This window comes from Salmo salar, chromosome ssa03, assembly GCF_905237065.1.
Source record: "Salmo salar chromosome ssa03, Ssal_v3.1, whole genome shotgun sequence".
Lineage (NCBI taxonomy): Eukaryota > Metazoa > Chordata > Actinopteri > Salmoniformes > Salmonidae > Salmo > Salmo salar.
Window position 1 is genome coordinate 58403163 of NC_059444.1, and position 22691 is coordinate 58425853.

At 40.6% G+C, this 22691-nt stretch overlaps 1 protein-coding gene across 1 annotated transcript; it reads right to left on the reverse strand.

Moving 5' to 3' along the window:
- Nucleotides 1-6184: 6184 nt before the first annotated feature.
- Nucleotides 6185-16400, reverse strand: LOC106600812 (uncharacterized). Its single transcript, XM_014192508.2, has 4 exons — nt 15850-16400; nt 11490-11795; nt 8653-8973; nt 6185-8355 (listed from the first exon to the last, which is right to left on the reverse strand). Exons 1-4 carry the CDS (start codon nt 16196-16198, stop codon nt 7847-7849), a joined length of 1485 nt encoding a protein of 494 aa, XP_014047983.2. The 5' UTR covers nt 16199-16400; the 3' UTR covers nt 6185-7846.
- Between the last annotated feature and the right edge of the window lie 6291 nt (nt 16401-22691).

A 22691-nucleotide genomic window follows, 5' to 3' on the forward strand; every position in this document is an offset into this window, starting at 1 on the left:
GTGATCCTGACTGACCTAAGACAGGGATTTTTACTAGGATTAAATGTCAGGAATTGTGAAAAACTGAGTTTAAATGTATTTGGCTAAGGTGTATGTAAAAACTTCCGACTTCAATTGCACATATGAGATGACATGTAAACATTATTAAGGTGACTAGTGTTATATTTATTAAAGTGGCCAATGACTTCAAGATTGTATATAGGCAGCAGCCTCTCTGTGCTAGTGATGGCTGTTTAACAGTCTGATGGTCTTGAGATAGAAGCTGTTTTTCAGTCTTTCGGTCCCAGCTTCGATGCACCTGCCCTGACCTCGCCTTCTGGATGGTAGCGGGGTGAACAGGCAGTGGCTCGGGTGGTTGTTGTTTCAATTATCTTCTGGGAATACCTTAGTGCCCCATGGCAAAATGAATAGAATTGTATGAAATTAGTAATACAATTGCAAAATCTTCTCTCCGCCCAATGGCAAAAATGTGAAGAATTGCCGCAAACTTGCTTTAAAACAGCAACATTTTCTCTCCGCTGTCAACAGAGGGGCCGCTAAAATGTTTTGCTCGCAAGGTGAGGGGTCCCATCAAAATTTCCCCCCAAAAGCTAGGGCCAGTTCTGATTTTATGTGTGGGTATGGACGTGGATATACAGACTGGCAAGCCACTGCGGTCCCTCATGATGAGTTCCGATTTTTTGTGGCCTCCACCCTCATCAAAGTTGCTAATCTCTGACCTAAATAATAAGGATAAACAATAAGAAACAAAAAAGGTTGATTGTTAACATTTATTCATTTCTTTTTCTTACACTAAGTACCCAGTTGTTATTTTCTAATATGTATAACACAACGTCACATTGCCTACATAATTACATTATCTTGGCAGAGTTGACTTGGCATGAATGGCATTTCAGAAGTGCTCTCTTGTTTTTAAGAAATCCAGAAACCAACCTACTTTACAATTTGGCAAAATCTAGCTTCAGCATGCCAAATTATAAAAGAAATACAGATGTAGGATCTTCATTCGATCACCCTGTTGCAGGATAACTTTCTTACAATGCAGGACACTTAAAACTTGTCGATAATTTGAGGTGTAAAAAGGCTTCTGAAATTTGTCATTTCCACTTTGAAATTTCCGACTTGATTTTCCCTAATGAAAAATGTATCAACCCCTACAAAAATGTCCATTAATTATAATCCACATAATAATTCAAAATTTCCTGTTGCTGCAGGATTATTTTCCTGCTGTAGCAAACTGGCTCAAATTAATATCCTACATCTGTATGTCCTACAATCGATCACATCTTATCAGAATAGAATTGAGTAAAGAATGTCACAAATGGAACATAAAATAAATAAAATCCTTACTTGAAATAATTTTTGAATTTGGATGTCAATTTGAAATCTGCACGTTCCCTGGATTACAAACATCATTCTAATACTTCTAAGAAATAAAACATACAACCAAAATCACAAATTCGAAAAACACAAAATGTCTACTCCCTTTAATTCCCTCTTTCAAATGTAGCATCACAATTCATTTGAAGTCCCTTCTTTAATCATTTTGCGCCTCCTCCTTCACGTTTGGTTGAAATGAGGATGAGGAGGCTTTTACTCAGTTCATATTACTTTTAAAAGGGAACCACTCAACCACTTTTCAGGAAATAGCCTAAATAAATATGTCTAGAAGCAGATACACAATATTTCTTTACCATAATGCAATGCTTGAGTGAATGCACTTCTTAATGACTACCAAACTGTGTGCATGCTTTTAGTAGGCTATAACTGTATCCCTCTATTACATGCATACGGATAGAACACTATATCTGACGAAATATAAAACATATTAATAAGGCCGCCATCTTTCTGCACATCTTATATTGTGATTGTACAGTTATGCAATCGTAACAAATAGTTGTCTCTGTGACAAATGTGTATGAAATTAAAATGTCCTATATTTCTTGCCAGGTAACTAAATAAAATTAATTCTGTGGTCCCATCAATGTTTGCAACCTTACAAACAGGTAACTGCCAAAATAAAGAAAACACCAACATAAAGTGTCTTAATAGGGTGTTGGGCCACCACAACCCAGAACTAGCTTCAATGCAACTTGGCATAGATTCTACAAGTGCCGGGAACTCTATTGGAAGGATGAGACACCATTCTTCCATGAGAAATAATTGTCCAATTGGGTTGAGATCTGGTGACTAAGACAGCCAAGGCATACAGTGAGGGAAAAAAGTATTTGATCCCCTGCTGATTTTGTACGTTTGCCCACTGACAAAGAAATGATCAGTCTATAATTTTGATGGTAGGTTTATTTGAACAGTGAGAGACAGAATAACAACAAAAAAATCCAGAAAAACGCATGTCAAAAATGTTATGAATTGATTTGCATTTTAATGGAGGGAAATAAGTATTTGACCCCCTCTCAATCAGAAAGATTTCTGGCTCCCAGGTGTCTTTTATACAGGTAACGAGCTGAGATTAGGAGCACACTCTTAAAGGGAGTGCTCTTAATCTCAGCTTGTTACCTGTATAAGAGACACGTGTCCACTGAAGCAATCAATCAATCAGATTCAAAACTCTCCACCATGGCCAAGACCAAAGAGCTCTCCAAGGATGTCAGGGACAAGATTGTAGACCTACACAAGGCTGGAATGGGCTACAAGACCATCGCCAAGCAGCTTGGTGAGAAGGTACCAACAGTTGGTGCGATTATTCGCAAATGGAAGAAACACAAAAGAACTGTCAATCTCCCTCGGCTTGGGGCTCCATGTAAAATCTCACCTCGTGGAGTTGCAATGATCATGAGAACGGTGAGGAATCAGCCCAGAACTACACGTGAGGATCTTGTCAATGATCTCAAGGCAGCTGGGACCATAGTCACCAAGACAACAATTGGTAACACACTACGCCGTGAAGGACTGAAATCCTGCAGCGCCCGCAAGGTCCCCCTGCTCAAGAAAGCACATATACCTACCCGTCTGAAGTCTGCCAATGAACATCTGAATGATTCAGAGGACAACTGGGTGAAAGTGTTGTGGTCAGATGAGACCAAAATGTAGCTCTTTGGCATCAACTCAACTCGCCGTGTTTGGAGGAGGAGGAATGCCGCTTATGACCCCAAGAACACCATCAAACATGGAGGTGGAAACACTATGCTTTGGGGGTGTTTTTCTGCTAAGGGGACAGGACAACTTTACCGCATCAAAGTGACGATGGACGGGGCCATGTACCGTCAAATCTTGGGTGAGAACCTCCTTCCCTCAGCCAGGGCATTGAAAATGTGTATTCCAGCATGACAATGACCCAAAACACACAGCCAAGGCAACAAAGGAGTGGCTCAAGAAGAAGCACATTAAGGTCCTGGAGTGGCCTAGCCAGTCTCCAGACCTTAATCCCAGAGAAAATCTGTGGAGGGAGCTGAAGGTTCGAGTTGCCAAACGTCAGCCTCGAAACCTTAATTACGTGGAGAAGATCTGCAAAGAGAAGTGGGACAAAATCCCTCCTGAGATGTGTGCAAACCTGGTGGCCAACTACAAGAAACGTCTGACCTCTGATTGCCAACAAGGGTTTTGCCACCAAGTACTAAGTCATGTTTTGCAGAGGGGTCAAATACTTATTTCCCTCATTAAAATGCAAACTTTTGTTGTTATTCTGTCTCTCACTGTTCAAATAAACCTACCATTAAAATTATAGACTGATAATTTCTTTGTCAGTGCGCAAACGTACAAAATCAGCAGGGGGTCTAATACTTTTTTCCCCTCACTGTATGGTTTACATAATTTTCATGCTCTTCAAACCATTCAGTGACCATTTTTGCCCTGTGGATTGGGGCATTGCCATGGTAGCCAAAATAATATCCTGCCCAGCATTTTTATGCATTACCCTAAGCATGACGGGTTGTGAATTACCTACTTTCACTATACTTTGTATCCCTCATTTACTCAAGTGTTTCCATTATTGTGGCAGTTTACTGTATGTCCATGTGACAAGGCAAGATAACATGCTAAATAGTGAACTGTTTTGGTAGGAATCCTTAAGGTTGTGCCAGTTAATGCCAGTCAAACACTTCTACTGTCATGCAGACAAATATTAATATTTGTGATAATATTGTAATAATATTGAGGTAATGTTGTTTCAAATAACCAATTTGCTGTGTTTACTCTTTTCTGATATTCAACATGAGGTACGGAGGTCGTGTAAAGTAATGGAAAAATAAAAAATAAAACATGTCAGTAGGCATTTGAAGAAAAGTGGCTGGATGATTCATTAGCAAAAGCAAAAACAACTAAGTGAGTTACCTGTTGAACACAGTCGTCACAACTGTGTTCGAGCATTAGGAGACAAAACAGCTGAATGCGAGCGCGAAGTGCTAGATAGGAGAAAGACAGGAGTGGGTTATGGCTGTCTTTCTCCTAACATAGAAAAGCAATAAACAAATTCAGCACTGTTCAAGGTTAGCTTACTGAGGAGCACAAATGTGTTTTGAGTGGTGATGTGACTTTACAAGACACTGCTTTTAGTGGGAATGAAGTGCACTATGTGAGTTCTAGATACTAGGACAAAGCATAGGCTAATAATCAATAACAACACATTAATTGCAAGTGTGCAGCACTGGCTGCAGATACAATCAGCAACATACATTTTTTACCACTTAAAGCCTTTGAGGGTTTCTACAGTGTTTCAGTCTTAGGCTGCTTTTACACAGGCAGGCCAATTATATTTTTCCAATAATCAGTTCAGATCTTTTGCCAATAATTGGGGAAAAGATCAGAATTGGGCTGCCTTTGTAATGCAGCCTGAGAGACAAGTCTTTAAAACACTTCAAAATCATACATTTGCACATTGGTTACAACCCTAAAAGACACGGAGGGAAATTCTCTCTCCATATATTTTCCTACATTTTACCGCGTGAAAATGTAAATACGTTGCATGCAATTTCTTTAAATTGGTTACAGTTGAAGATGAGAGGTTGTGTACCAAACCATTTTTAAAATTGTACCCATGTAAACTTTGATGCTGGTTTGACCTGAATAAAAGACCCAAATCTTTTGGAATCCATTGTCTTCTCAGATTCCGATAGAAATAGAACACATGGTCCTGATACATAGCAATTAAACAATCTACACTTATATCAAGGACTTACATGAGGCAAAGCACAAGGGAATGTAAACTAAGATGTAATCTGTGGCTACAATTAACCAAAACACAAAAAGATAGCACAGGAGGAAAAATTCGAAACAGCGTAAGTACGACTACTTTAACAGAAAAAGTCAGTGGGCACGAGGGCACTTAAAAAAAAATATATATATATTATAATGGATTGGGACATTACCATGGGTTTCCCACTCTAGTGTAGAAGTGTGACCTGATATCTTGGAAACAGAGCCACAGAAACAACCTTCCCTGAGGAAGACAAAAAAGAATCCTGTGGATTACAGAACCGATTTGAGGATATCTTTCCATCGATTGTTGTTTGAAGTACAGGTACATCTTCAACAATAGGTTACTGGCTTTGCCACAAATAGGTAACATTACCATGTTCTCAATGGTACACAGTATTGCTTGCTTTTACATTAATGCCTTGTGCAGAGCGATTAACCATCATTTCAGTTATTTTGACCGATGGTAAAAAAAAAATTGAATTCCATTTTCTTCCTTTGAGCTCAATGTGCACATTGCAACGTTTCTCTGCAGATAAATTAGATCAAGCCTAAACTGTGCGATATAGTAGGGAGTTGCAGTTACAAACAAGCCAATATTCTACATTGTTTAGGTGCAGAAAACAATGGTAATTAACTACTATGACCATAATCCATTGTGTGCCTACTTGTCCCACATGTGTGTTTATTTTACACCTGCTAAGGTCAGGTTAGTGTGGGGCAGACAGAGAGAATGCGCGATCAAGAGGGATAGAGAGCAGTTGCTTCGCGAGGTATCTCTACCTGAAAATACATGATCTAAGTGATTGATAGTTGGTATTTAGCAGTCATAAAATTATACCTTACTTAGAAGAACTACTAAAATAGTAATTTTGTCAAACAGCTTAGGCAGCAGCTCTATAGAGATTTGAGATGACTTGGAATTAAATAAAGCCATCAAATAAAACATGTAATATACACAACTGAAATATTTTATTAAAGTAATGTGAATAAATTATGGTTAAGTGATAAATGGGCAGTCGCTACCATCATGGGAATTGTATTAATCATTTTATTATGTGTTACAGCAATCAACCTACATAATGCATGTAACGTTATTTTTTTCCAACTTAAAACCGTGATTATTTTTTCATAATCGAACCAAAACCATCCTCAAAAAGCACTAAATCACTCAGCACTACAAACTGCAGACGCATCTACAAGAGACAAAGCACAATCAAAATGGGAAGACGTTACGATACTTAAGGAATCTGGCAGAGGGGCTTAAACAGTGTTTGCCTTTCTACAGATATCTTTTCGGAGGCAAAGAGCAGTCCTGCAAACACCTGTAAGTCTCTACAACCCTGCCCCTCAACCCCCCACCCCATCCATCCCTTATTTGAATGACCCATCCCTTCAATATTTTTTTATGTTCCAACAAAGTATTCTGTTAGGCATGGCCATATGAGCAGAAACAATATTCCCGATGTCCAATCAGATGCTCCACATCCATTTGACTCATCCGGAGGTCAGACAAGACAAAGCAAACCAAAAAGTGTTTCTCATCAATGTGGTATTTCTCTACTTCCCATGACACTTCAGAATCCAGCCTTCCACAATTAGCACGAGGGCAAGATTCCATTCTTCACCTCAGTTTCTTCTTAGACTTGTGTCAGGAATGGTCCTTCCAGGGCAGACAGGATATAGAAAAGCCCAAGAGGGACCACTGTGATGTCATCACACAGCTTGTGCTAGTCATCAACTATAGGTCTACAGACTCTGAATCTGTTGTTCTTTATGAAAACAAAAAAAGGGCTACCAACGTAACAATACCTTTATCAAACATATTAGAGTGTTTTTAAGGAGGTATTTATGTTGAGTGAAAAATAAAAATACTGTCAAGTGAGGACTGTAAATAGTGAATTGCATGAAGAAGGTAAAGAGAAATACCAGGTTATTTCCATCTGTACAGAGATTCACATTCAGAGGTAAGCAAAACAAAGGTATTACATCTGCTATTGACTCCAGCAGTCCGTCTCTCTCCCCCTTTACCCTGGGCACATAAGCCCTTTGAAAGTGAGTCACTGCTTGTAGCACCGGAAAAAAGACGAGTTGCGATTCACATTCGACTTGAGACAACGCCTCTGCCACTGAAAGATAATTCTCACAAATCAGTGTAATGTTTATTGAAATTGCAGTCCACAAAAGCCAAGATTATGGCCTCTGGTATAGCAAATAACCTTGATGTGAAATAATAAAGCACAAAGAGACCAGTTTGATATTCCCAAAAAATTTAGAAAAGTATACTGAGAAAACTAAAAACAGCACTTAAAAAGGTCACTTCATTGCTTGTTGTGAGCGCCACTGTCCCATGTTATACATAATGTAAAATGGTGATACTAACCACAACTTCCAGCCAGATCCAATCCCAAATGATTACAAAGTCTTTACCTTGTCGCCACATGTAAGGAATCAAAATGGTGGTAACAATTAAGAAACATACAGCAGTCAACAAAACTGTACCTTCAAATCAGCAACATGAAAAAAATGCCTCTGATTCCCAACTTGTAAGGTACTTAAAGTGAACTCAAATGTATGAACTCGAATACCGGTGACCATCCTGCTACTAATATGGCTATTTGTGAGATATGGACTGAAGAGCGACTGATTCCAATTCTCTTTTTTTTTCTTCTTCTTCAATCTTCCAATTCCCTTCTCAGGACTTTTTCCCGGTGTGAGTTCGTAGGTGCGCCTGTAGCCGGGATGCCTGGGAGAAGCGTTTCCCGCACTCTGAGCAGCAAATTGCTGGCGTCGTCGCCATTGCTGTGGTGATATGAGTCTGCTGGTGAGCTTTCAGGAGCGGCGCCCGGCTGAACTTCTTGCCGCATTCTTTACACTCGTGAGCCTTCCTGCCTTTGAGAGACACGGTCTTCACCTTTGAGTCCAGCGTCGTCGTCCCTTTGTCTTCCTTCTCTTCATCTTCCTCCTCTTCCTCCTCCTCCTCCTCCTCCTCCAGTGAAGCAGCAACCTTTTTCTTGGGAGGAGATGGGCAGCTCTGGTAAGGCGATTCTGTGTTTTGCCGTCGCACAGCTGCTCTGCCAGTGGAAGCGTCGGCGAGCAGGGGGATGGTTTCCATGGCGTTCTCGTCCTCGTCTTCCTCTAGGAGCTGGGCGGGGAGTGTGAGGAGCCGGTGAAGCATCGACGGAGACCTGAGGGACTCCTCAACTGAAACACAGACGGAGGGATAGAAATAAAAGAGAGCAAGTGAAATAAAGATTAAAGGCAATAAAGGCTGACAGAGTTTTTAATAATAGGGAAGGATATCCAATTGGTCCAGGAGGATGTGACAAGGAAGCTACAGCTGTCTTGTTTTGTACTAGACTAAGAGAATACACATTAAGGAGAACACATATCTGAATATAATACAAAATGAAGCATAAAGAGTCATGGGACTTAAGAGTAAGCGTGCACGCAACTGGCCATGTCACGTAGGGACATCAGTTCAGTTGTTCCCATGCGCACCTGTAGTGCTTATGGAAGCAGGAGGGTCTTGCGGAGTGTCCAAGGTCGAGGAGAGGACCTCCATGTCCTCCAGAGGCATCCACTGGGGGTCCTGCAGGGGGCTGGTGGGGGAGGGCTCCAGGTTCTCACGGATCAGGGCGTTCAGACTGGGGAAGGAGCCCACAATCCCCAGCCCAGATCCCCCAGTCCTCTCCTCACCCCCCTTCCCTGAAGCCAGCTCTTTGATCTGCCACAGGTCGCTGCACCACTTCTGCCCAAACACCTTGTCCAGGATGGGGACCCAGTCCTGGGCAACGGTCAGTACAGCCTGCTTGTCACCGTCTACACACAGAGAGAGGGAGAGAGAGCAACAAATCTGAGAAGACAAACCTGAACTGGAAAACAAGTACAATTCATATGGGCTGTGGTCATGACAGATTTCTTGTCACTGTCTGCACAGAGAGAGAGGGAGAAAGAGACGAAACAAACTTGAGAACAAGACAACTGAACTGGAATAAAAGTGCAAAACCTATCCACGATGTGGATACAAACATTGACAAATATTTATAAAAACAGCACGCGGGCATGTTTGTGTTCATACATCATTGCACCTGAGGAAGCAGTTAACACATTCAGTGATTATTTCCATCATTATAGCAGTCATTTCTAACGCAGTACATTTTAATATTGATCCATTTTACAAAAATGCTTACATTAAGAGACCCAAGGCAATACACACATAGGAAGTGTTTGCTTATAGTGACCCGGCTTAATAATATCTAAGCAGTATTACCAGCACAAGTATAAGACTGGACCCTTAAGAGTAGAGGGAAACCTATATCTACTGTACATGGCATACCTAACATGGCACCATATATTCGTAACAGATTGCAGTGGTTTAACTGGAGCAACTATTTGGCACTGACACGGTTAATAGTTAACTATAACAGGGGAGCTTCAGCTCCCATTTTGACAGCTACTAAATAGGTCAATTGACCAGTTCAACTGATTCAAAGGACTGGTGTGTGAAAGCCATGGCTTATAACATGGTTATGAAACACATGAACATTTTCATTTAGAAAGATGGGACCTCGGTGCTCTGGTTTGGCCATATTGACTCCTATTCATGTTTCCCCCCCCCAGTCTGACTACTTAGACACAAGCTTATTTTCAGCACCAGAAATGAAGGGAACACTTTATGTGCTTCAACTGATATTTGCCAAGTGTTTAATCAGACATAACATGGTAATTATGTGTACTTTCTGGCAATTCAAAGAATTCCACACAATTGGTAACCAACTGGTATGTACCGGCGCTTGTTTCAATGTAGAATGACTCCCAAAATAACCTTCATTATTAGGTCATTACTAATCTATCGATCAAGAAAAATAGCAGCTCGTAAAATGAAGTGTGCCCTTGATTAACAATACTCTTGTATTCATTTTACTATGTTGTGCAAATCCATTTGAATTCAATCACTTTTTGACAGCATCCCTTTTAATTTAAATAAAACTTTCCATTCATGTTTGCCCATGGAAGAAGTGGTCAGAAAGTAACTTTTCGGACGTGAATGCCAAAACATTCATAAGATAAAGGTGCTCAAAGTTGACCCATTTTGCATACCATGAGACATCCATGTCTTCATCACTGGAAAAGATAAATGGTTGAGTTTGATATGATTTAAAAGCTTACAAAAAAAACAGCGTTGTCAAACTATTTTACAATTTCTCGATAAATGTCAACAACAAAAGAGTTTTAAAAATGTACCTTTAACGTCAATTATATAAAAGCGTGTGCCAATTTTTTTCTTCATATTAGCATATGTTGTAACTTAGACCTGACTTTACATTATCTGGAGGTTTTTATGTTGTGCCCGCCATCAGTTGAGTCACAACATGCTCTTAAATACAGGTTGGGTGAAATTTCAATCATAGAAATCAGAATGGACATGTCCCTTCAGATTACTGCAATTTAGCTGCTACACCATTCACCTTTAAATTCAATGTTTTACTTCTAATTAGTACCAGAAAGACTGCCATCGGTCCATCCACTGTCAACTTAAATGGTTGTCTATTATCTAGATTTCTATGATTTCAATAGGTTTCCTATGAAGGATTGACAGTATATTTTAAAACAGATATTCCCATTCAAGTCAACATTCTCTGAGGTGTGGACCTCCAACCATCTTTGTGGTACATTTATCAGCTAAAACATGACACCCATGCTGTATTCAAGAGCATGCTGTGTCTCAACCGATGTCAGGCACACTACAAAAACCTCAGATTATGTAAAATAGGGTCTAAGATACAACACGAGAATTTGAAGAAAAAATATATATATTTATGTTTAAAGTTTAAAAAAAATATAAAAACTTTTCCCCCCAGGAAATTAGCAAATTGTTTGACAACCCTGTTTGTAAGCTTTTAAATGAAACTCAACCGTTTATATTTTCCAGTGATGAAGACATGGAGGCCTCATGGTATTTTCTTAGCACATCTACAATGAGCAAATATGTATGGAAGGTTTCATTCAAATCAAAAGAGGTGCTGTCAAAAAGTGATTGAATTGAAAATGGATTTCCATCTGTGGCATTGCGTTGCAACTTGAAAACATATGAACAGGAAGTTAGTGGCCTCTCATGAGTAATTGAATGTATAGGCTGAGGAGGTGCCGAGACCTGGCACTTTCCATCCCTATATTTTCCATAACAAAGCATAACCTCCAGTGCTGTGGGATTTGACTGGTATCATAGCAAGCATCCCCAGTTTCTGTGTGTGTGTTACATTTGGGACTGTAAATAAAGCATGGAGATAATTACCATGTTGACTAGAACATCATGTTAAGGTTAAAACACAGACCATTTGTTGTCTCAGTTTGCTCTCTTTGTCCTCGGACAATTTTGACTGTGACGTTTCTGGATTCCTGCCGGGTGTCCTCTGAGCCGCTGGGGAACGCCGTGTTGTTTTCCGACCCACTCCTCCTCGACACCCCGCCCTTCCTGTTCTCCTGATGCGCCAAGCGGCACAACTGCTCCTCCAGAGCGATGTGCTCCCGCTCTTTCCTGGTCAGCTCCAGGAGCAGGTCATCGAAACTGGCCTCCACAATTTTGGTCAGCTCGCACACAGCAAACTCCAGCACATGCTCCATGACCATCTTGAGCTGACCTACAGAGAAGGACATGGAGACAAAAATAGTCATCAGAATTAGTCTACTGTCTTTAATGATAAGGAAATAGTTATGTAAATAATGGACAGGAAAGTAGAAATAAAAACCTGTTGTGTGTAAAGAGGAAATAATGAGGCATAGGTCAATAGCTGGTACGCTTGTAGATAAATAGTGACACATTTGAAAGCTGCCACTGATCAAGGCTAAAAAAATTAATAAATGCGTTGCTCACAATGCTGTCATTCCAGGATATTTGTTGAACACAGTAGGCAAAAACAACCCTGCATCCGTACAAGGAAACTTCTCGCCAAACGACTCTTTTTACTATACAAATGACTAAGGCTGCAATTATTTGTGCAGCGGTTTTAATCAAATAACACAAAAGTGCATTGTGCAATGAAATTACAAAGCACACTATTTCCAAATTCGAGTCCTTTTGAATGTCCATGCCTGCTTTACACAAATTAGACTTGAGAGCCTTTGGTTGTACAGCATTGTTATTGTAAGCATTTCTCAAGCCTACATATGTTACACACACACACACACACACACACGTGACCCTTTTTGGGGGGGGCCCAAAACAAAGAAAACATTGTCATCCCATAATGAGTTTTACTTGGCATCCTTTGAGATTAACCGTTTTTTAGCGACCAGCAACGTGCATTAATTTTCGCCTATGCAATACAACGACTCAAAAGTTACAGATTTCAGCCATGTTAAATGGCTCTTGATTGAATTGTTGTGGCACTGCCAGACTGTGAAAATCACTTGATTGATAACAACCATATAAGACCCAGAAAAGGCATGTGTCTAGGGGACAGATTTGAGCTTTCCTTATAAATGCCAATTTCTCAGTTTTAGATTGGTGTATTTGTAACAGTAACCAATCAAAACAGTTTAAATGTGAGGCAGGTTTTATTGGGCATTTCATCCATGGTGGCAATGCCAATAAATTAGTTATATTCAATATGAGTGCATTACTATAATTAAATCTACTTATAAAGAGCAGTAAAATATTGAAAGGAATTATTTATAATACCATGAGAAGGCTTTATTGCTCAGATAGCTAAGTCACGTCCTCGTTTGCAATAGGTATAATTTGGGAGTGGTAAACATTCCCTGAAGTAGTCGAGAAATCTCTCACCGATCCCATAATGGTTTTGAAGCTAAATCAATTACCACACTTGATATTTTCAAACATCTCCAATCAGAGAAAATGATCAGCTTTTCATCGCATACACTGTAGTGCAAATATCTCCATGACGATATCTGACAAATGAGCAAGGCTACTCTAAGAATTAACACCCGTGTAGTAGAAAGCCTAGCCGACATGCTGAATCACACAATGGCCTACACACACACACACACACGATGACTCTCACCCCCTGTTCGTAACCACAAGTTGTAAATGTAAAACAAGTCGTCCAAAACATGGTGAGGAAACATTTCACATATCCATCACCACACATAGATGGTGTTAGGTCTTAGTTACAGATGAAGCTGAGAATAAACTGAACTAAACTACTTAGTCATTGATCACAGTTTCATGCACACAATAATAAGATTGTGGATAGTCAGATTAATAGAAGCGATTGTTTAAAGAGGCACTATGCAGAAATCGCTCTGCCATTACCTGGGTGCTAAAAAAAAAAAAAAAGAATAGTTTGTGACAAAACAAGCAACCATAGTGTAGAGAATAATTGTATCATCCAAAACGCTGTGAAAGACATCTTCCATAATCCAAAAATATTGTATTTTCAGCTTTTTGAAGATGTTGTGCAAAACCGAAAGTAAGACAAAATAACGAAATTTAAGAATGGGATGCATAGAAATAATGCACATGGAACAGATCTACGCTTTCAATATGAATGACAGATCAGTAGCTCATATTTCTATGCGAATTTGGTCGGGACGCCCAAGAGGTTAAATATTGCAGCTTTAAAATGTTTACACGCTTTGCAAGAAGAACAATTTCACTAATAATGTTATTTCCATGACATCTGAAAATCAGGCTTCTGATGGGACTTTTGCTGATTTCTTTGCATTTATCAATCAAAATAAAAGTTCTTCCACAGTGACCATGTTACTTTTGCAAAGACTTGTTCTAAGTTTGGACATATAAAGTTTGTGTGTGAAAACAATTTCTAAGATGCATACATTCAGCTTTCCCAAACTCAATTCACTTGCGCATAAAAAGGAGGCTTGCGCTACCGGTGCTGGCAAATGTGTAGACCAAATACCCTGCTGGAATGCCGATTACATGTCCTAAATATTCAGATTGCTCAGAAAACCAGGCGTTTTAATCAAACGCATGCTTACTTCGATTATGACCGTACACCGATTAAGATAAGCAAAGTAAGGTGTTTACATGATTAATGCCATACTCGGCCTTCTGCCATAAATCAGTTTAATATGAAATGATTTGTGTGCATGTAAACGTACTCATTGATGTGATTTAACTAAAGTAGGAGTGGGATGGCAACTGCTTTTAAGCTGTGGTGAGCAGCAGAGCACTAAGCTGCTGCAGACAATGACAGCATAGGCCTAGTTGGTTTCTGGCAAACTTGGGTCATCTACAATGCCGTTTTGACAAAGCAAACAGGGTTCTACACAGACACCTGGTTTGTTTTACAAACACACAGGGATTGATAATAATAAATAAGCATTTGTTCTTAAATGACTTGCCTAGTTAAAGGTTAAATAAAAATGTAACTTACATAACTAGAAAAGAGAATGGATTACATGTCCAAATCCCTGAGGAAGAAAACAAATCAAGTTGGAAATCAACAGTGAAAACTGTGTGCAGCATGGTCTCTACAAATGCCCCTTTTGTTAAAACCACAGAATATAAATAGTAATTGAGCTGAGTCAGAGAGGAAGACGCCTACTAGCCTAATTGTTGTGTTGCATTGTGTAAGTGTGACATCATGCTCTGTATGAGGACCTACCTGTGTGGGTGTCTGAAGTATGAATGTTGCTGCCAGGATTCATTTACCTATATCAAAATGGCATCCCTGGCCATCGCAACCTAAACAAGAGCCATGGCTATATGCTAAGTGGTGAGGTACAGCTCCAGCCTCAGCTTTGTCCAAAATGTGCAAATTGAGTTGAAGGCCTGCCAATCACCTCAGCATTTTAGGGCACAATGACACAGCTTGCCCAGTGTCTCCTCTTGCCCCCTTTTATATCCCACACACCTCCTCTCCCTAAATGTATCCCCTCTAAGAACTGAGTGGGTGTGGTTTGCACTTGTGACTTTCATTGGAGAATTATTGGGGGGGGGCATCCGTTCCTTTGCCGCCAGCGCTAAGGAGAGGCTCAACAACAATAGCATCAGTGATAGCCCTCTCATCACAACCCATCTTCAATTACAGAGAATAATGTTTTATGGGGTAGTCAATAAGTAGGCCTGTCATTTTCACTGATAGGAAAAATGAATGAGGATGGATGTGCTGCCTCTCAGTGAACCGTTTGCTCGACATAACCAGTGACAAGGTTGGTGATGTTGTCACTGGTTGTCATTCCACAACGGTACATTGTAACAATCGCAATGGCAACAATGTCACCACAGATAACAATGATTAAGTGTCAGGAGGCCAATTTTGGCAAGTGTACACCTCTTGAGACAAGAGACCCTTGTTCACAAGGACACATGCCTGAGTCAAACAGAACCCAAGTGCAACAGAGACACCAAGGTAATAGAACCAAAATGAAAAACCACCGTTTTTCATATCCTGAAGATTTTACCACACGTCATTGATTCTCAGTGTGCTACAGGCTACTACTGCACGTCATCTTAACAAATCAACTCTGCTTATTATCATAATCAAGACTTTCCGCTCTAGGCGGAAACCCATACCAAGATACTGGTGCTTTGTCCTTTTTGTTGTTGACTTCAACACTATGTACACGGAGTGTGTGGATACGTTGTGCCACAGAAACATAAACAAACGGTCTACGATCAAACAGACTGTAGGGCTACATAATGGTGTTATTGTCTTGTGTTTCAAACGTATAAGATGAAACCTCTAGGTGCCACGGTAGTAACCTTACCCACTACTCGACATTTTTGATCCAGTCTTAGAGTGTTTGCGTGCATGCTGCGCTCTGCGCTGTGGCTGAGGGTGTGTGTCTCGGGCTTTGTTTGATCCGTGGCCGCGTTGTCTTCCCTGCCACCGTTGAATTCGGCTCCATTTTCTACCCCATTACATTCAAACTCCAGTGATTGAAGCTTTAACTTAAGTCGTTGGTTTTCTTGTTCTTTGACGGCCGTTTTCATTAACATAGAAGTCAAGCTTGACCCAACAGTCTTTGTTATTTCCTGTACTGCGACGTGCACTACTTCCTCAAGTGCAGATTCCAGCTGACCTTGAAAAAACGAAATGTATACGGCGCCGTTCATGATTTCGTCCGTTTTGGTGGAAGACCTCTTTCATTCTTCCCTCAACGCCCCAAATATTTAAAATAGAAGTCAGCACACAACTGATTTACACGAGAAGTAGCTACCTCTATCAACACATCGTGTGTACGCCCCTTTGATGCTACCGTAGTATCACGAGTGCAAACGCAATGAAGTTCCCCCATCTCACTAATGCCAATTGTGTTTCCAGTCAGGAGAGGCTATAGGGACACGCCTGGTGCCCACATTTATGACGTAGGATATGTCGTGCACGTGAGAGTGCAGTGTGGAGACGATTCGGTTCAGTCAGTCGTCCTGATAACTCTTCCCAGCTAGTTTATGCTGGCTAGCTGGCAACTGCAGCTATACTGAACAAAAATATAAACGCAACATGTAAGTGTTAGTCTCATGTTTCGTGAGCTGAAATAAAATATCCCAGAAATGTTTCATATGCACAAAAAGCTTATTTCTCTCAAATTTTGTGCACAAATGTTTCATATGCACAAAAAACTTATTTCGCTCAAATGTTGTGCACAAATGTTGTTTACATCCCTGTTAGTGAGCATTTCTCATTTGCCAAGATAGTCCATCCAGCTGACAGGTGTGGCATATCAAGAAGCTGATTAAACAGCATGATCATTAAACAGATGCACCTTGTGCTGGGGACAATAAAAGGCCACTAAAATGTGCAGTTTTGTCACACAACACAATGCCACAGATGTCAAGTTTTGAGGGAGTGTGCAATTGGCATGATGAATGCAGTTATGTCCACCAGAGCTGTTGCCAGATAATTTAATGTTAATTTCTCTACCATAAGACGCCGCCAATGTCATTTTAGAGAATTTGACAGTATGCTCAACCAGCCTCACAACCTCAGACATCCTGTAACCATGCCAGCCCAGGACCTCCATATCCGGCTTCTTCAACTGTGGGATCGTCTGAGACATGCCAACCGGACAGCTGATGAAACTGAGGAGTAATTTCTATCTGTAATAAATCCCTTTTTTGGGGAAAAAATATTCTGATCGGCTGAGCCTGGCTCCCCCAGTGGGTGGGCCTGGCTCCCAAGTGAGTGGGCCTATACCCACCCATGGCTGTGCCCCTGCTCAGTCATGTGAAATCCAGGGCCATTAGGGTCTAATGAATAATTTCCTTATATGAGCTGTAACAGTAAAATCGTTGAAATTGTTGCATGTTGCGTATATATTTTTGTTCAGTATAGTTAAGAAACTAAAATAAAGTCATGTTTATTTCGATGGGCAAGGATAAATAACATGTCGAAACGTCACAATCTCCAATTTGGTCCATCCCACTTGATTTTATTTCGAGTAGTAGGATAGCAGCCTCCACAACAAATAACTTGTAATATTGGTCGTAACCATTTGGATGCCACGGTCATACAGTCTACACTGCTCAAATGTGAGAGTTTGCTCTGCAAGCCAACAGACAACACAACTACACCGGGCAGAGTGTCCTTCGCTCCCGCAGTAAGGAGACGGAAAAAGCTAGATAGTGTACGCAATATCAGGCCAGGGTGACGGCTGAACCTCATTTATTGTTGTTTTCAACGAAAAAAATATACATCTGTGGGATTAACGTCTAATGTTACATTTTTGTAAAAAAAAAAAATACTCTGATCTTAAATGAATGATTCGGAACACTCCCAAGTTCTAACTTCGGCTGACAAGTTAAACGTTCTCTCTAGAGTTTCTAGCCACAATCATTATTTAATATTTTTTTATAAACTAGAAGGGCTCATCAGAACTACTGACTGAAGTGGACCAAATAGTCACATCCAGCTCGAGACAATTCCGATATAGTGTTATTTTCTTCTCAAAGCTGACGGGATGTCACGTGTCCTACTTATATCAGTACACTAGTGAAACCTGAAGCATTACGAATTTTCATTCGATCAAATAAACCTCATGTAGCAAATAAACCATCAATGTATATGTTGACCTAATTCCAGACTCTCATTGACGTCCATACAAAAACTCCTCGCTTGATGGGCGAAACAACGAAAAAATGCCACCTGCTGGAGGGAGACAGATTTTCCGCCGAGTTGGGCCTCACAATTCAATTTAGTTCAATGGGCTTTATTGACATGAGAAACATATGTTAACATTGCCAAAGCAAGTGAAGTAGATAATATACAAAAGTGAAATAAACAATAAAATGAAAAGTAAACATTACACTCACAGAAGTTCCAAAATAATAAAGACATTACAAATGTCATCATGTGTCGTTACAACACATGACATACAGTGTTGTAACGATGTGCAAATGGTTAAAATACAAAAGGGAAAATAAATAAGCATAAATATGGGTTTTATTTACAATGGTGTTTGTTCTTCACTGGTTGCCCTTTTCTTGTGGCAACAGGTCACAAATCTTGCTGCTGTGATGGCACACTGTGGTATTTCACCCAGTAGATATTGGAGTTTATCAAAATTGGGTTTGTTTTCAAATTCTTTGTGGATCTGTGTAATCTGAGGGAAATGTTTCTCTAATGTGGTCATACATTTGGCAGGAGGTTAGGAAGTGCAGCTCAGTTTCCACCTCATTCTGTGGGCAGTGTGCACATAGCCTGCCTTCTCTTGAGAGCCAGATCTGCCTACGGCGGCCTTTCTCAATAGCAAGGCTATGCTCACTGAGTCTGTACATAGTCAAAGCTTTCCTTAAGTTTGGGTCAGTCACAGTGGTCAGGTATTCTGCCACTGTGTACTCTCTGTTTAGGGCAAAATAGCATTCTAGTTTGCTCTGTTTTTCTGTTAATTCTTTCCAATGTGTCAAGTAATTATCTTTTTGTTTTCTCATGATTTGGTTGGGTCTAATTGTGTTAATTTGGATAGCAGACCCTCATGCCAAATTAAGTCGAAGGCTTTTTTGAAATCAACAAAGCATGAGAAGACTTTGCCTTTGTTTTGTTTTGTTAGTTTGTCAATTGGGGTGTGCAGGGTGAATACGTGGTCTGTTGTACGATAATTTGGTAAAAAGCCAATTTGACATTTGCTCAGTACATTGTTTTCACTGAGGAAATGTACGAGTCTGCTGTTGATGATAATGCATTGGATTTTCCCAAAGTTGCTGTTGACGCATATCCCACGGTAGTTATTGGGGTCAAATTTGTCTCCACTTTTGTGGATTGGGGTGGATCAGTCCTTGGTTCCAAATATTGGGAAAGATGTCAGAGCTAAGGATGATGTTAAAGAGTTTTAGAATAGCCAATTGGAATTTGTTGTCTGTATATTTTATCATTTCATTGAGGATAGCATCAACACCACAGGCCTTTTTGGGTTGGAGGGTTTTTATTTTGTCCTGTAGTTCATTAAAGGTAATTGGATAATCCAGTGGGTTCTGGTAGTCTTTAATAGTTGATATCTAAGATTTGTATTTGATCATGTATATGTTTTTGCTGTTTGTTCTTTGTTATAGAGCCAAACAGATTGGAGAAATGGTTTACCCATACATCTCCATTTTGGATAGATAATTATTTGTGTTGTTGTTTGTTTATTGTTTTCCAATTTTCCCAGAAGTGGTCAGAGTCTATGGATTCTTCAGTTACATTGAGCTGATTTCTGACGTGCTGTTCGTTTTTTCCCTGTAGTGTATTTCTGTATTGTTTTAGTGATTCACCATAGTGAAGACTCAGGTTTTCCGGGTCTCTATGTTTTTGGTTGGACAGGTTTCTCAATTTCTTTCTTAGGTTTTTGCATTCTTCATCAAACCATTTGTCATTGTTGTTCATTTTCTTTGGTTTTCTGATAGAAAATGTTTGATTTGATAGGGAAGCTGAGAGGTCAAATATACTGTTAAGATTTTCTCCTACCAAGTTTACACCTTCACTATTACAGTGGAATGTTTTGTCCAGGAAGTTGTCTAAAAGGGATTCAATTTGTTGTTGCCTAATTGTTTTTTGGTAGGTTTCAACACTACATTCCTTCCATCTATAGCATTTCTTAATATTACTCAGTTCCTTTGGATTTGATGCCTCATGATTGAGTATTGCTCTGTTCAGGTAGACTGTGATTTTGCTGTGGTCTGATAGTGGTGTCAGTGGGCTGACTGTGAACGCTCTGAGAGACTCTGGGTTGAGGTCAATGATAAAGTAGTCTACAGTACTACTGCCAAGAGATGAGCTATAGGTGTACCTACCATAGCAGTCCCCTCGAAGCCTACCATTGACTATGTACATACCCAGCATGCGACAGCACTGCAGGAGTTGTGACTCGTTTTTGTTGGTTATGTTGTCATAGTTGTGCCTAGGGGGGAATATGGGGAAGGGAATTCTGTCACCTCCAGGCAGATGTTTGTCCCCCTGTGTGCTGAGGGTGTCAGGTTCTTGTCCGGTTTTGGCATTTATGTCGCCTCAGACTATAAGTAGCACACAGGAGGACATTTTTCTCTGTTAAGATCATTTCCTTTTGAATTTCAAGCCAAATGTCAAATGTTCCTGTTTTGATTAATTTAATGGAGTGAGTTAGGTCTGCTCTATATCAAATTAGCATACCCCCTGAGTCCCTTCCCTGTTTCACACCTGGTAGTTTGGTGGATGGGACTACCAGCACTCTGTAACCTAGAGGGCAACCAGTGGGTCCGTCTCCTCTATACCAGGTTTCTTGTAGGATGACAATGTCTGTATTTCTGATTTCAGGTTCCTGCTTTTTAGGCCAAAGGCAGATGACCTCAGGCCTTGGATATTCCAGGATGAGATAGTGAAGGCTTTGTGTTCCATAAAGTGTCCAATGTTGTTGGTCGTGTGGTTTGGCCTCAGGCCAGTAAGTGTGAGCAGAGGCTGCTGAGCATCTGGTACATATCATCGGCTTGGGCTAGTGTAAGAGTGGGTGATGGGCCTGTTTGCCTGCTCACGGCCTGGGCGTATTTTTTAGTTTTTATTTATTTCACCTTTATTTGACCAGGTAGGCAAGTTGAGAACAAGTTCTCATTTACAATTGCGACCTGGCCAAGATAAAGCAAGCAGTTTGACACATACAACAACACAGAGTTACACATGGAGTAAAACAAACATACAGTCAATAATATAGTAGAAAAATAAGTCTATATACAAAGTGAGCAAATGAGGTGAGATAAGGGAGGTAAAGGCAAAAAAGGCCATGGTGGCGAAGTAAATACAATATAGCAAGTAAAACACTGGAATGGTAGATTTGCAGTGGAAGAAAGTGCAAAGTAGAAATATTAATAATGGGGTGCAAAGGAGCTAAATAAATAAATAAATACAGTAGGGGAAGAGGTAGTTGTTTGGGCTAAATTATAGATGGGCTATGTACAGGTGCAGTAATCTGTGAGCTGCTCTGACAGCTGATGCTTAAAGCTAATGAGGGAGATAAGTGTTTCCAGTTTTAGAGATTTTTGTAGTTCGTTCCAGTCATTGCAGCAGAGAACTGATAGGAGAGGCGGCCGAAGGAGGAATTGGCTTTGGGGGTGACCAGAGAGATATACCTGCTGGAGCGCGTGCTACAGGTGGGTGCTGCTATGGTGACCAGCGAGCTGAGATAAGGGGGAACTTTAACTAACAGGGTCTCGTAGATAACCTGGAGCCAGTGGGTTTGGCGACGAGTATGAAGCGAGGGCCAGCCAACAAGAGCGTACAGGTCGCAGTGGTGGGTAGTATATGGGGCTTTGGTGACAAAACAGATGGCACTGTGATAGACAGCATCCAATTTATTGAGTAGGGTATTGGAGGCTATTTTGTAAATGACATCGCCGAAGTCGAGGATCGGTAGGATGGTCAGTTTTACGAGGGTATGTTTGGCAGCATGAGTGAAAGATGCTTTGTTGCGAAATAGGAAGCCAATTCTAGATTTAACTTTGGATTGGAGATGTTTGATGTGAGTCTGGAAGGAGAGTTTACAGTCTAACCAGACACCTAGGTATTTGTAGTTGTCCACATATTCTAAGTCAGAACCGTCCAGAGTAGTGATGCTGGACGGGCAGGCAGCGATCGGTTGAAGAGCATGCATTTAGTTTTACTTGTATTTAAGAGCAGTTGGAGGCCACGGAAGGAGAGTTCTATGGCATTGAAGCTCGTCTGGAGGGTAGTTAACACAGTGTCCAAAGAAGGGCCAGAAGTATACAGAATGGTGCCGTCTGCGTAGAGGTGGATCAGAGACTCACCAGCAGCAAGAGCGACATCATTGATGTATACAGAGATAAGAGTCAGCCCAAGAATTGAACCCTGTGGCACCCCCATAGAGACTGCCAGAGGCCCGGACAACAGGCCCTCCGATTTGACACACTGAACTCTATCAGAGAAGTAGTTGGTGAAACAGGCGAGGCAATCATTTGAGAAACCAAGGCTGTTGAGTCTGCTGATGAGGATGTGATGATTGACAGAGTCGAAAGCCTTGGCCAGGTCAATGAATACGGCTGCACAGTATTGTTTCTTATTGACGGCGGTTAAGATATCATTTAAGACCTTGAGCGTGGCTGAGGTGCACCCATGACCAGCTCTGAAACCAGATTGCATAGCGGAGAA